At 34.0% G+C, this 15,170-nt stretch overlaps 3 protein-coding genes across 3 annotated transcripts; 2 read left to right on the top strand and 1 right to left on the bottom strand.

Moving 5' to 3' along the window:
• Positions 1 to 693: 693 nt before the first annotated feature.
• On the top strand, positions 694 to 2,327 carry LOC129564960 (boophilin-H2-like). Its single transcript, XM_055439214.1, has 4 exons — positions 694 to 850; positions 920 to 1,108; positions 1,270 to 1,311; positions 1,968 to 2,327. Exons 1-4 carry the CDS (start codon positions 751 to 753, stop codon positions 2,186 to 2,188), a joined length of 552 nt encoding a protein of 183 aa, XP_055295189.1. The 5' UTR covers positions 694 to 750; the 3' UTR covers positions 2,189 to 2,327.
• A 1,105-nt stretch (positions 2,328 to 3,432) lies between these two features.
• LOC129564959 (BPTI/Kunitz domain-containing protein-like) lies at positions 3,433 to 7,693 on the top strand. The gene is made up of 4 exons (XM_055439212.1): positions 3,433 to 3,588; positions 3,654 to 3,829; positions 5,180 to 5,249; positions 7,308 to 7,693. The coding sequence occupies exons 1-4, from the start codon at positions 3,519 to 3,521 to the stop codon at positions 7,496 to 7,498; spliced, it is 507 nt and encodes a 168-aa protein (XP_055295187.1). The 5' UTR covers positions 3,433 to 3,518; the 3' UTR covers positions 7,499 to 7,693.
• Positions 7,694 to 13,347: 5,654 nt separating this feature from the next.
• Positions 13,348 to 14,905, bottom strand: LOC129565162 (arrestin domain-containing protein 17-like). The gene is made up of 4 exons (XM_055439723.1): positions 14,462 to 14,905; positions 14,200 to 14,391; positions 13,926 to 14,129; positions 13,348 to 13,824 (listed from the first exon to the last, which is right to left on the bottom strand). Exons 1-4 carry the CDS (start codon positions 14,903 to 14,905, stop codon positions 13,729 to 13,731), a joined length of 936 nt encoding a protein of 311 aa, XP_055295698.1. The 3' UTR covers positions 13,348 to 13,728.
• Between the last annotated feature and the right edge of the window lie 265 nt (positions 14,906 to 15,170).

Raw genomic sequence — 15,170 nt, 5'->3', positions numbered from 1 at the left:
CCGTGAATTTGACAGAAGAATTACAGTTCGAACTGTCAATGCTCCAGTTAAAGCTGCCAAACCGCTTTAATTTCAGACTTCTGTAACGTAGAAATGAACTTTGGAAGCTTTATTCAGTGTTTGACGAATTTTAAATGTTAACAAATTTCTTGCGATAAAATTGTTGGGAATGAATGACCTTATTTGAACTTTGAACTATTTCATCAAATTTCTATTATTAGTGCAATAGCTATAAAATGTTCATTTCAATTCAAACTAAAATAATTTTATTATTCCACAGTATGTTATGTGGTGGCAACCCACATAATTTTTGGTTTTTGACACGATTTTTGGGTTTTTTCTTCTTCAGTAAATAACTGAAAAAATTAATTGAACCAAAACAACGCCAAGCTTTGTTATTTGGAATTATTATTCGAAGATGATATTAAAATCAATGAATTGGGTTCGATGTTGAATATTTACCGAAACCTGAACATCAACATTGGCTCCAACCGAAAATTACATGCATAATAAGATTATAAAAGCAGGTGAACTAATTGAAAAAATCAATAAATTATCGGTTGGATCGGTGTTTTTTGGAAAGTATACGTGAATGTATTTGAATTTTAAAGATTAACGTCCAACCACAAAATGTCAAATATTGAATTCATTTCGTGGCGAATGCTTTGTATAAATAGATTTTTAAAAGTTAATCAATGGTCAGTGTTCAACTTAACATTTTGAGAATTGCACGCGCGTATCAAGCGAAAAATGAAGCTAGTCTGCTTGTTGACTATCATTTTGTTTGCCGTTCTTGTAACATCAAGACCACAGAAAAAGGAGGATAAGCCAACGAAGGAATTGACACCAGGTGAAAATTTTCGGTGAACAGTCATTTGAATGAAAAGTGTATTTAATTGCATCTCCTTTTGAAAAATAGAGGAAATTTGTGCGCTAGATTCATCGGATGGCAACTGTGAAGCATATTACCCGAAATTCTTCTTCAACTCAAAAGTTCGCCGATGTGAATTATTCCTATACGGTGGATGTGGCGGCAATGCCAATCGATTTAATAATATGCGAGAATGTGAATCAAAATGTGGCAATTTTAAGTTTAAGAAATCGAATTAAATAAATTTAGAGATTTACAACAAAGTCAACGCAGAGATCTTGTTTTTCTTCTCCGTAATATTTACGGTTTGACATGAATGATTTATCAGCATTGCAAATTAGTACTACATTAATCACCTCATTTAGATCTACAAATTTCTATTGACGTGAACGCTATAGGTAATAATTCACATCACTGTGCACGTGCACACCTCAACGCTGGTAATTCCGATGCAAATTTATACTTTGTTGCTTTTATTGAATTCTGACATTCGGCGTCTCAGCAAACTGAAAGCCTTGCATTTCTTTCATCTTTTCTCTATTGACATATTGAGATGCGACAAAATTTCCTTGATTCTTAGAATTACGTTTACGTGTTTAACGTGCTAGTGATTCACACTCATAGTATGGGAAAACAGCGAATAATAAATAAATCAAATCACAGCATTCGGTGTAGCTTCAATGAAAGCCGTGAATGAGACTCGTTGTAAAACAAAAATGAACGATCGTAAATAATTGATTTGTGAAATTGGTTTTATGTGTGTGCAAATGCACAATGTTTTGCATGACGTAATTTCTTATCAGCCCGGCTGATTCAGCCGAATGCACTGTGTCGCCAACACGCTCATTGAATAAATACAGTCAGTATTTAGAAGATTCAAATGCAACTTAATATATAGTCCATCTCGTGCATCGATCGGAACAACACGTTCAAACTATTAGAAAAACTTGAAATTCAAACAAAATGAAGCTGCTTGTTATTTTCGTAACTATTCTCTTTGCTGCAGTTGTTTCATCAAAGACACGAGGTAATTCTCAATTATTTTCGGAATTCCATTTCATTTTATTCATAATTTTAATTGAATTCATATCATCAGAGGAGATTTGTGCATTACCAAAATCAGACGGAAATGAACGTACGACTTGTCTGGCATATCTTCAAAGTTTTTTCCATAATTCAACGAGTGGCAATTGCGAGGAATTCATTTACGGCGGCTGTGGAGGAAATGAAAATATATTCTCGTCCAAAGATGAATGTGAAAAATTTTGCAAAGGCATCAAAAATTTGGATGGAGCAACCGAAAAACCGCAGGATTGAATCGATATGCAACGCACCAGACCTTTTGTGCACACCACGTTTATTTTTTTGTATCGTGTAAGCCGAAATTTGACCAAGTTGTGTATCATTCTGTTTTTGATAAATAAATGATCGAATTTTCTGAATTGTGTAAAACAAATGTGTTTTGGAATAATAATGATATTTTGATATGAAATTGGTGTCAAAAATTCGCATTTTAAAATCAATCTCATCGCTCTATTCTGTATTAATTGCATTTGCTCTATTTCTTCTTTGTTATTTGCTAGACCAATTGTCGAACAATATTGAAATGCTGGTAGTATTATTGAATTAAAAATTACTTTATTGGTGTCAAATGTTAAATTCTTAGATATTCTAAGCAGAAAATAGGTTTTTCTGGCTGCATTTTTTATGCTTGTTTCCGCTTGCTCTATGAGCGTTAATTTATCATCTAATTTTATGCCTAAGTACGTTACACTAGAGAATCGCCCGATTATTTCTTTATCAATTTTTACATCAGGTACAATCATTTCGTTTATGTTTTTCTTTGTTACTATCATACAATTCGACTTTTTCGTATTTAACAATAAAATTATTTTGCTTTAACCAATCCGCGATTCTTTTAAAGTCTTCATTTATATTATCTATTGCTGTATTTAGATTTTTATGTTTCACTATAACGGATGTATCGTCGGCAAATAAAACAAGGGAACCCTTTTTTGGTACTTTAGTTATCGAATCAATATAAATATTAAATAGAATAACACCTAATGTGGCTCTTTGAGGGAGACCGATTGGAACGTCGATTTCGTTTGATAAACTGTTTTTGTATTTCGTTTGTTGCTTTCTGGCGGATAAGTAGCTGGTGAACCATCACAGTTCGATGTCGTTTATGCCGATTGCTGGAAGTTTTTCGATCATGAATCAATTTTATGACAGAACGATTGCTTCTCCAGAAGTCTACGTATACTGTATGCTAGGTTTTAGGTATGTAACAACTACACCAGCACACGATGATTAAATTGGGAAAGACCGAAAATAATGAACGGCAAAAATATGTTTATTAAGTTGAGAATTCAAATATTAGATTGGAACATCAAGTGTACATATATTCTGATTGAAAATGTTGTGATGAAATAGCTATTTCTAGCTAATGTGTGTCATTTATTTTGCAAGAATAAAAATGTGTCATTCTTTCCGTCAGTTTCTTTTTCTTATCAAAAGTCAAAAGTATCCTTGTGATTATATGTGACTTGATTATGGTCCAATGTTGTGTATAAAAAAGGTTTTTCGGTACATTTCATGTCAGTTATTCTGGAAGTAAAACGCTAAAAAACATCAAAAAATAATCATGAAGTGGTTTAGCCTTTTCTTTGCTATTCTATTGGCTGTTGTCGTTTCATCAAAGGAATTGACGAAAGGTGAACTTCAATTTCCCAATATTATTATCATTTTAATTTATTCGACTTATTTTTTAATTGAACAGAAGAAATTTGCGCATTGCCATCAGAAGCTGGACCATGTAGAGCAGAGATCACAACGTATTTCCATAATGCAGCGACTGACAAATGTGAGACATTTTTGTTCGGCGGTTGTGGCGGAAATCAAAATAAATTCGACACCGAGGCCGAATGCCAAGAATTTTGCAAAGACATCAAATATTAGATGAAACCACTGAAAAGTCATAGAACTTGATCGATCTACGGTTCACCAGGCATTTGATACACACCTAGTTTATGTTATTTGAATCGTGTAAGCCGTAATTTGACCAAATTTTGTGTTCGTTTTTTGATAAAAAATAAATGAACGAACCTTCGGAATCATAAACAAATGTGTTTTGGAATATTAATTAAAGTAAATATTTTCGATTGATGACCACTTATACTGTATGCTAGATTTTAAGAATTGTGCTGTATGCTAGATTTTAAATTTTTTTCGAATAGATCATCAAATGCGTGCGATTAGATGATTCAAAATGGGAGCGACGGAAAGTATTATGTTTTGTCTGGATCTATGAGATACTTTCAGTTTGAGTAACGTTAATGAAAAAAAACTGGAATTGATACAATTATTGTACTCCATTTTTTTCTTCATACGTATTCGCTAATGTCGTCATACGACAAAAATGTGTTTATCAATTCCTAACTTACCAAACAAGCATTTCATTAGAATAATATACAAATTCTGATGGTACAGTGAAATTGTTGTCATTAGTTCTGAAGGAAAAAACCAATGACATCATGCGTAATTCTTTCCGTCAGTTTTTTTTTCTTATCAAAAGTCAAAGGTGTCTTTGTGATTATTTGTGTTTGCTTATGGTCCAATGTTGTGTATAAAAAAGGTTTTTCGGTACATTTCATGTCAGTTATTCTGGAAGTAAAACTGTTGGAAGCACAGAAACTTGCTTAGAAAATGCCTGCAAGTATGCTTCCAAATATTCTCATTACGCTTAATAAGTTACACCTGTTTCGGGCCTATTGTGAGACTCGTTTATTTTGGGCGTGATAACAGATGTTTGCATAGGAATTTACTTCAGCCGTGGGTTTACGTAGAAATTCACGATACGGTATTATAACTAGACCTCCCAAATGCATTTCGGCTCAAATCGGGAATTTTGTTGCTGAAAAGCGGGAAGAATTGGTCGAAATCAGGAATTTTTCAGTATCAATAATTTCACTGTAAAATGCATTTGAGAGGCCCAATTTAACATTACCTTTTAAGCTGAAGCAAAAAATTTCCAGAACAAATGACTCGATGACTGGGTCACTTTTGCATTTTCCATGCGCTTGTGTTGATCGGTTTTCATATGCCGCATCACATCGTTACGGCCACCATGTGCCACCGAAAATTCTAATGGACACCAAAGACATTTTGCTTCAGTCTCAATACTGCCTCGAGAGAGCCATCCTCTGGAAATTGGCTCGCTCTCCCAGAGCACAGAATACTTTGTGTCTATGGGAGGCATGCTAAACAAAAACAATTTTCTCTTGCAAAGATTTATTCGATCTATAGCTTATGAAATCACACGACACACTGATTGAAATTACAATAAGTGTGAATCGCGACAAGCAAAACTGCAACAGTACATAATTGTTCTGGTGTTGGAGACAGCATGTCTGGCAATACATACTGATTTACATACCCATTCCAAACAAAAGACCCGAGTATACAGTTTTTGTTTATTAATCGATATTTTGTGTTATCTTTTGTTCAATGCACGTTTTACTTAGTCGCCATGACTCAAAATCTGGAGACATCATTTTTGCTGACAAATGCAAAATCGGCAGCTGTTTTCAAAACTGTTTGGAGAAAAAAATCACAACGCAATTGGCCCACATTTGATTGTTGATATCAATGTATTTCGTAATTCAAATTCTGAGGAGTTATGAAAAAAAGAGATTGATTATTCGTAAGTGAAAAAATGATTTATTTGTATACCATGAAGAAATTTTAAGAAAAAAAAACTTGAATCAGGAGAATTTTGGCCCATATCGGAAATGGGAAGTCTAATTATAACCATTCGACTATTTGCAGTAAACCATCTGTTAGTCATGCAACAGAGCATGCGGTGATCACGCCAAGGTGAAGACTTAGCAACATGCGCTAAATTCGGCGTAATTGCACAACTGTTTTGCAATAATTGTGCGTCATTAGAAGCTCCGATCCATTGTTCGATTTAAGTATAAATAGGCATTCGATTTGCTTGAAACTTCAGACGTTCCCAAAAGCTGCAACACTAGATACTATTACCAAAGTTAATCTGGGGTAAATCAGTTTTTTTATTCCCACTGATATCAAAAAAAGGGAACCATTCAACAAGTAAAGTAATAAACAACAAAAGTTATAGAAAAAGAAACTCTGTGTTTTACTAGAAAACACCAAAAAATAATCATGAAGTGGTTTAGCCTTTTCTTTGCTATTCTATTAGCTGTTTTTGTTTCATCAAACGCAGAGACACGAGGTAATTTCTAATTATTTTTTGCAATTCCATTTTATTTCTTTCATCATTTTGATTTATTTCACTTCATAAAAACAGAGGAGGTTTGCGCATTGCCTTCCTTAGATGGAGATGGACGTGTTGCGTGTTTAGCTTATATTCCAAGTTGGTTTCACAATTCAAAGACAGGAAAATGTGAAAAGTTCATCTATGGCGGGTGCGGAGGCAATGCAAATAGATTCAACTCTGAACAGGAATGCAACCAATATTGCAAAAGTAGAACAAACTAAGAAAAACACTGGATAAATTGCATTCAAGGCGTTTTAGTCAGCGATATTTAAATTTCAATTTCAGACGGAACTCTTGTTGAACATTCGATTTCTTTGTTTGTTTGTTTGTTTATTATCAGCCATTTGATATTCAAAAAGTTGAAAATTCCATTTGGAATTACGTTTCGGTGCAATATAGTCAAATACGAGAAAAGTCGATTTTCAAAAAAAAAAAAAACATACATTCTTTTACGTCTCACGAATAGTTATACTGTATGCTAGATTTTAAGAATTTTTCAAATAGATCATCAAATGCGTGCGATTAGATGATTCAAAATGGGAGCGACGGAAAGTATTACGTTTTTTATATTAAGTATTATGTTTTGTCTGGATCTATGAGATACTTTCAGTTTGAGTAACGTTAATGAAAAAAACTGGAATTGATACAATTATTGTACTCCATTTTTTTCTTCATACGTATTCGCTAATGTCGTCATACGACAAAAATGTGTTTATCAATTCCTAACTTACCAAACAAGCATTTCATTAGAATAATATACAAATTCTGATGGTACAGTGAAATTGTTGTCATTAGTTCTGAAGGAAAAAAACCAATGACATCATGCGTAATTCTTTCCGTCAGTTTTTTTTTCTTATCAAAAGTCAAAGGTGTCTTTGTGATTATTTGTGTTTGCTTATGGTCCAATGTTGTGTATAAAAAAGGTTTTTCGGTACATTTCATGTCAGTTATTCTGAAAGTAAAACGCTAGAAAACATCAAAAAATAATCATGAAGTGGTTTAGCCTTTTCTTTGCTATTCTATTAGCTGTTTTTGTTTCATCAAACGCAGAGACACGGGGTAATTTCTAATTATTTTTTGCAATTCCATTTTATTTCTTTCATCATTTTGATTTATTTCACTTCATAAAAACAGAGGAGGTTTGCGCATTGCCTTCCTTAGATGGAGATGGACGTATTGCGTGTGCAGCTTATATTCCAAGTTGGTTCCACAATTCAAAGACAGGACAATGTGAAAAGTTCATCTATGGCGGGTGCGGAGGCAATGCAAATAGATTCAACTCTGAACAGGAATGCAACCAATATTGCAAAAGTAGAACAAACTAAGAAAAACACTAAAGAAATTGCATTCAAGGCTAAACGTTTTAGTCAGCGATATTTTCAATTATATTTCATTATAATAACGTTGAGAGTTTTAGGTAGCATCCAAAAAAAATCAAATAAATTTGCATTATACTTTCCATAGAACAATATTCATTAAAAATTCATTAAATGATTATCTTTTTGGTGCAGAAGCTCAAATATTATTGATTTTTACTCAACATTTCGGGAATCAGAAGATGTATTTAATTGTGGCAGTGTATCATCATCTAGAAATGGATAATAACCAACAAGAACCAATTACGATCGGGAGATCGGCAGTAAGTCCAAAGTACATCGACACTGACTTTATCTGTATGGGTAAATCATGCAAATGTTGAAGTTACAAAAAGTTTCATGAAAATATACGGAGAAAAAAGTTCTACATACGCGAATAAAATACTTGATTTTAATGATTTTACTCATCGAAATTTCGGTTGGAAGAATTGTTGGTATTTCGACATCTACATGAATTGTCTTCTCTTCATTTGCGCCGCAACCATCACTTGTTTTTTCGAGAAAAATTGTTTTTCCTTTACCTTATCGTCTATTCCATATTTTCGGCTGCTATACTTGATTAACTAGACGAATGTAAGTGTAATTTGCAAAAGATTATTTAAAAAAAACTCAAGATGCAAATGAATAAACAAAATAGAAACTTGAATCAATTTTATTTTGAATTGAGAAATGGCTACATCGCTTCAATTGTTTACATGGATTTCAAAATTGATCGTTTGACGTGGCAGAAATCCGCCGACAGGTGCCCGAGCATTAATTGTGATTGTTTTAAATGGCCGGTCTATGTACACTAGGGTGTTTTTGGTATTAAATAAACAGAAAATGGTAGTTTTAGTTTGATAGAGCAGAGAATTTGGAATCGATTTCATATATTTTTGTCCGGAATCAGTCCAAGATGCCACTTCCCACAAGCAAAACAAATGTTCGTCGAATTTTGAGGTTATATCACTATTCGCTAAAACTAATCTGATTTTTTCCATTTTTTTCGATTCAATCTCACTGCCAGAGATGAATTCTCAATGCAAACATTTATTTTCACGTAATTTTCATTGGAATAAGTGGCCAAATAGTCGAAAATTCACACAAATTGTATTGCCTCTTTGACCGGTTCTTCAATCATAGAAAAAACACCGACAAACTCATTTTTTCACAGAAATTCATTCAATGGATTTGAACTAGACGATAAATTATCTAAATCCACTAAAATATCCATTCGAAAAAAAAACAGGAAGGCCAAATTGCAGCAAAACCAAAACGTAAACAAAAACGAGCTGTCATCATAAAATCTGGACTTCTTTGAAATTTTAAAGGGCTACCAATGCACTTGTGCGAATGGATCACAGTCAATTCGCACACAGTGATTCGCGCAGATGTATTTTGGTCTTGTCAAACATCAAACTAAGCCCGAATTTCATAATGACAGCTCGTTTTTGTTTACGTTTTGGTTTTGCTGCAATTTGGCCTTCCTGTTTTTTTTTCGAATGGATATTTTAGTGGATTTAGATAATTTATCGTCTATTTCAAATCCATTGAATGAATTTCTGTGAAAAAATGAGTTTGTCGGTGTTTTTTCTATGATTGAAGAACCGGTCAAAAAGGCAATACAATTTTTGTGAATTTTCGACTATTTGGCCACTTATTCCAATGAAAATTACGTGAAAATAAATGTTTGCATTGAGAATTCATCTCTGGCAGTGAGATTGAATCGAAAAAAGTGGAAAATATCAGATTAGTTTTAGCCAATAGTGATATAACCTCAAAATTCGACGAACATTTGTTTTGCTTGTGGGTAGTGGCATCTTGGACTGATTCCGAACAAAAATATATGAAATCGATTCCAAATTCTCTGCTCTATCATACTTAAACTACCATTTTCTGTTTATTTAATACCAAAAACACCCTAATGTACACTTTGTCTATATTCTCGATGAGGACTGGTTGCTGAAAAATATACAGAAAATCAATCACTAAACGACTCAATAAAATATTTGATTAAATATCTATGGGTGAGATTGAGAGTAGTGTATGTTTGATTGACTTTGTTACGAAAGAGAAGAGCAAGTTTCTGTCGACTTAAAAATGGTTAAAAGCGAGTATGTTCGTTAAAACCTCGCGGTTTTTCACGGTTTCCGCGGAACTGATAAGAGATAACAAATTGGTGTCTTCTGCAAAGTTGTAGCACTCGAGGTCTTCTATAACATCGCTGAAGACAGTTATCTCTTATCTCTTATAAGTTCCGCGAAAAGCGCGAAAAATGATAAGAAAAAAAAAGTTCTATATAAAGTTTGCTTTTTTATGTGCGCGATTTGCGCGCAACTGATAAGAGATAAGAGATAACTGTCTTCAGCTTAGTTATAGAAGACCTCAAGTACTACAACTTTGCCGAAGACACTATGTTGTTATCTTTTATCAGTTGCGCGAAAACCATGAAGACCGCGGAGGCTAGACGGTACTACAACATACTCTACTTTAACGCCAACAGAATCATTTGAAAACATACTCGCCTTTTCAAAAATATAAATCGAAGAAAAAACATACTCCACTCTCAATCTCACCCATAGATATATTACTCGTACCAACGGATCATCGTTTAGATTTAATGCCTTGATAAGAGTGAATTGTTTTGTGAACTCTTCATTTATCCCCCTCGGTCGTTCAAGCAATACAACTTGAACATAATACTTAATATGTCCATATTTTCCGCAGAGATGACTTTAGCGCACCCGAGTATTTGTGTTGTTTTTTTTTTGTTTTTTTTCTTCGTTGTACTTTACCATTTTGGTCAAAAAAAACTTTGTATCAATATTTTGTGTAACATAACAAAGAACAGTTTTTGAAAAACCACATTTATATTAGTAAAATATGAAGAAAAAATCCCCAAAAGTAGAAATTGCGTAATATTGCGAAATTGAGCCAATGCGCGTAATTACTAGGTGCATATGACCACACAATGCGAATACCGGGGGCAGAAAATGTAAGCTCTTCTTCGTTATGTTACACAAAATAATATTTAAAAAAAATCCTCGCCAAAAAGCTAAAGTAGAACGAAAAAACAACAAAAATACTCGGGTGCACTGTAGCGCACTTGAGTGCGCTAAAGTCATCTCTGATTTTCCGTTGAATAACGATAGCACGTCCGTTGGCAACATAAATTCATACGTATAATTGTATGTTCCTGCCTCCAATATATACTATGGCATCCTGGAGATTTACCTATCGCAACCAGAATGACTTATCATGCGATAAGCAGATTATACAATAAACTAAATGCTATTTAATCGAAATAACTCTTTGTTTTCATGCAAACCCACGATCCGACAGCAAAAACTAAGAATACATTGATTCTTAAGGACACTGAATGTACAGAATGTGAAAACACATTTGTGTGTACAGAATGTGCACACATTTCTGTGACGTAATCATGCTATCGGATCGTGTGCAAACCAAAGTGAAGAGGTCAGAAATAACTTTAGGGCGTTCAAAATATGTATTCAAAGTTTTTTTTCAGTATTCATTTTGATGTCTTCCAACTAGTTCGAAATGATTCTCATCCGCTGGAGTGGTGAAGCATATTATCCGAAGTTCCTATTCAATTCAAAAGTTACCAGTGTGAACTATTACGATGGATGTGACGGCAATGCTAATCGATTAAATAATATGTGTGAATGTGAATCAAAATGGGAAAATTTCAACTTTGAAAAACCGAAATAAATTCACAGATTCACCACAAAGTCAACGGGTAGCTCTTGTTCTATCGTTGTTGTTTGGTGCGGTTTAAATGATTCATTATCATTGCAAAACAGGCTTTGTTATGCGCTAAATCCTCGTTCACCGCAAAGCGAGCGCATCACATTTATCGCATAAATCTATCGCATGAATTTATTCAGCGTGTTGGATTCAGCGCATAACAAAGCCTGTTGCAAAATGGTACTTAATCAATCATCCCATTAAAATATAAAATTTTCTGTTGATGCGATCGCCGTAGGCAATAGTTTACTGCACGTGCATTGATTTTTAATAGAGTGGTGTACATGTACAATTGAAACGATGTTAATTCCGATGCAAATTTATATGTTGTTTATATTGGAAAATTGACAACAAACAAAATGTCTTGCATTGCTTTGACCTTTTCTCTATTGACACATTGAGATATGTGACAAATTTCCATACTTTTATCGAACTCATCATAATCAATCGACAAAAATGGGAAAACCGCAAGTGTAAATATCAAATCACAAAACTCTGTGTAACTTTAATGAAAAAAAGCTGGAAATGCAACTCATCGTGCAACAAAAACGAATAATTGTAAATATTTGATTTGTGAAATTTGTTTTGCATGTGTACAAATGTACAATCATTTGCGTGATGTCATTACTTATCAACAAAATGCACTGTGTCATCAATAAGCCGATTGACTGAATGCAATCAGTATTTAAAAGGGTTCAAATGGAACTTCACTTCTAATTATTATCGTGCATCAATCGGAACAACACATTCAAAGTGTTCAAACAGTTAAACTTGAAACTCAAGCAAAATGAAGCTGATCGTTATTTTCCTTTCTGTTCTCCTTATTGTAGTTGTTTCATCATTGACACAAGGTAATTCCCGATTCTTTTTGCAATTCCATTTCATTTTATTAATAATTTTAATTTAATTCATATCATCGAAACAGAGGAGATTTGAATGGGCAAGCGGAATAATGAAACGTAATTCTGTTTTTAAATGAAGTGCCTCTGAGAAAAATTTTCAGTAAAAAAGCCCCACAAAAATATTGTCTGAATAAGATTTTCATACAAATTTTTATCAGACAATATTTTTGTGGGGCTTTTTTACTGAAAAATTTTCTCAGAGGCACTTCATTTGAAAACAGAATTACGTTTCATTATTCCGCTTGCCCATTCATTTGTGCATTGCCTTCTGAGGGTGGCTTTTGTCGCGCTCATATTCCAAGTTGGTTCTACAATTCAACGTCAGGACAATGTGAACAGTTCGTCTATGGTGGGTGCAGAGGCAATGAAAATAGATTTAACACTACAGTTGAATGTGAGACGAATTGCAAAAATGTGACGAAAATCGAAAATTTGAATTTGAATTTGTGAATGTTGTTGGCTTGATTGAATAAAAGAGTTAAGAGTTCGTGTAACTTTTCGTAGTAATCACGTTGTCAGTTTAGTATAGCAATCAAAGAATTGAAATAAATTGTTCAAAAATAAACTGTTCGCTTTTTTGCAATGTTCACATACAAATACTATTTGTACAATTGTTGCAATAAATGTTCTTGATGCAGTAGCTCGATGATTATTTATTTTGACTCAATACTGTTCTAGAAAATTAAGATATCCCATTTGAAAGACTGACGCTATGCGCTCTGTATTCGCACTATTCCGCTTCACTTCATGATACACACAGCATATACACAGGAGACAGCCCACAGAGCGGAATGGCTCGAACACTATAAACAGTATTCATGTGTATCGTAGTAGCCTGCGGATTGTGGAGTGTGTGCTGTGTCTTGTATTTGCTTTGTATAGATCGGAATAGCGCGAATACAACGCGCATAACGTCCATCTTTCTAACGGGATATTTCAGTCCATAATTGATCGGGGCATCTTGAATTGAATGAGAGCTAATCGTGATCGGGCGAGTGTGATCGGGAGGTCAAGAATATGATCCAAGTACATTGAAGTTATCAGTTCCGTTATCTGTGTGGGAAATCATGCAAATGAAATGAACGGCAGTTTGATTGTGCATTGAAACAAATAGATTTGAATCGAATCACTGCTCATTTTGTGCCCGACCAATCAAAAACAATTTCAAGTTCATATCGTCTGTCGTTTTCCTCGGAAATCAAATCGGAAAGTAATAGCAAATCAGTCACGATATGGCAGTTAATGGAATTCATGAAGTGATGCAATAATCAATAATTGACACGTTTCTCTTTATTAAACATTTATCTTCAATTGAAAACATTAATATATGAATACAAACGAACATTGTTCTTGATTGTTCTCACAAAAATAAATTAAGCTTTGTATTGTCACGAATAAATAGTTATATTGATAACGCTCTGAAAAGCGCTCTTGGTCGCTCTGAAATCTTGACCATAAAATTTTTTTTAAAAAATTGTTTATAAAATAGTGCATTAATTTGGTGTTGAAAGCAATTAAGGTCGCAAAAACTTAAGACATCACGTTATCCTGGAATGGATATGAGCCAATCGTGATCGGAAGATTGAGAATAACATTTTTATAGAGCAATGGCGTACACGCTTTCACCTATGAAGAAAATATTAAAACAAAATATGTTCAACAGGTCTTTAAGTTAGACATTGTTTTTGAAAGAAATCAAAATGACGAAAAAGTACTTTTCCACTGACACGAATCAAATATGTGACCTTAACGACCTTGCTCATCAAAATTTCGGTGGGTGGAGTTGGTGGTATTTCGGCAGCTATATGAATTGTTTTATATTCAACTTCATTACAGCCATCGCTTGTTCCTGTGAATAACGATTTCTCTTCTTGTTTTTTATAATTTGATTTATATCCGCAGCAGTCGTAATCCTTCAAGTATGTGATCAACTGGAAGGACGGAAGAATAATGGAATTAAAAGCATTCAATTGAGAAGAAAAATTTAAAAAAAATGTTTACTTGGATCAATTCTATTGTGAAATGAGAGATTGCCACACTGCTTCGATTTTGAACATTGATTTCCAAATTGACTGTTTGACGTGGCAGGAATCCGCTGACAGGTGCTCGGGCAAGGATATATATTCGATTCCGATCAAAGCACTGCAGACAAAACGGCAAAACTCCACTAATCTCTTCGACAGTGAGTGGTTGCTATAAAGAAATGTACAACAAAGAACAATTGCTTTTAATTCGATCAGGGAATAAATGTAATGGACATTACTCGTAACGATTGTTGGTCATTCAAATTAAGTGCTTTGATCAGAGTGAATTCCTCTTTGAAGACCTTGCTCATCCATAGTGGCACATCGAGAACAACTCGAACAGTGTATTTGATGTGTCCAATTTTTCCGTCAATCGACGATGGAACGCTAGATGGCATTATGAATTCAAATGCATATTCGTGCATTCCTGCCTCCAAACTAATTTCACCTGCTACATATGAGCCCACCAAATACATTTTTTCATCCAAATACTTTTCTTTGGCTTCTACTTTAGTTTTGCCACTTTTCCAACTAGCAAACGCTTTTCCTTTTATGCGAACGTACACACTACGAACATTGGTGTTCTCCGTCAAATTCAGTCGTACCATGCCCCGCAACAACTGACCGGCATAAATGATTTTTCTTGGATTGTCTTCAAACTCAATTACGCAAGTGGCAGACATCTTGGCGATTTCCAAAGTTCAATAGATACCGAATTTATCTCAATTATTCGCATGTAAGTCTTGACAATCAGTTCCAAAAGGATGCTACGACGCTAGTAAAAGAGTAACTCAGCTTGTTTAGTAACTTCAGTCTGATTTTTGCCTTTTTCGATACAATTTTAATTTATTTATGAATGTGTTATGATTTTATGATAATCGCAATGTAAATTCTACACGGAAATATCCTTTTTTTATCAGCAACGGTTAACTATAAATGTCTTCACAA

This window comes from Sitodiplosis mosellana, unplaced genomic scaffold, assembly GCF_009176505.1.
Source record: "Sitodiplosis mosellana isolate CC-2019 unplaced genomic scaffold, AAFC_SMos_1.0 Smas_scaffold_2, whole genome shotgun sequence".
Taxonomy (NCBI): domain Eukaryota; kingdom Metazoa; phylum Arthropoda; class Insecta; order Diptera; family Cecidomyiidae; genus Sitodiplosis; species Sitodiplosis mosellana.
This window is presented reverse-complemented; position numbering and strand designations above follow the sequence as displayed.

Excerpts from the sequence above, each read along its gene's own strand:
- LOC129564960 (XM_055439214.1), top strand. The coding sequence starts at position 751 with ATGAAGCTAGTCTGCTTGTTGACTATCATTTTGTTTGCCGTTCTTGTA. Across the intron at positions 851-919 it reads AACGAAGGAATTGACACCAG|AGGAAATTTGTGCGCTAGAT; the intron begins GTGAAAATTTTC and ends TTTGAAAAATAG. Across the intron at positions 1,312-1,967 it reads ACGTGCACACCTCAACGCTG|AGGAGATTTGTGCATTACCA; the intron begins GTAATTCCGATG and ends TCATATCATCAG.
- LOC129564959 (XM_055439212.1), top strand. The coding sequence starts at position 3,519 with ATGAAGTGGTTTAGCCTTTTCTTTGCTATTCTATTGGCTGTTGTCGTT. Across the intron at positions 3,830-5,179 it reads TTTGCAAAGACATCAAATAT|CTTATGAAATCACACGACAC; the intron begins TAGATGAAACCA and ends TTCGATCTATAG. Across the intron at positions 5,250-7,307 it reads CGACAAGCAAAACTGCAACA|AGGAGGTTTGCGCATTGCCT; the intron begins GTACATAATTGT and ends TCATAAAAACAG.
- LOC129565162 (XM_055439723.1), bottom strand. The coding sequence starts at position 14,905 with ATGTCTGCCACTTGCGTAATTGAGTTTGAAGACAATCCAAGAAAAATC. Across the intron at positions 14,392-14,461 it reads ATGACCAACAATCGTTACGA|CAACCACTCACTGTCGAAGA; the intron begins GTAATGTCCATT and ends ATTTCTTTATAG. Across the intron at positions 13,825-13,925 it reads AGGTCACATATTTGATTCGT|GTGAAAGCGTGTACGCCATT; the intron begins GTCAGTGGAAAA and ends TTTTCTTCATAG.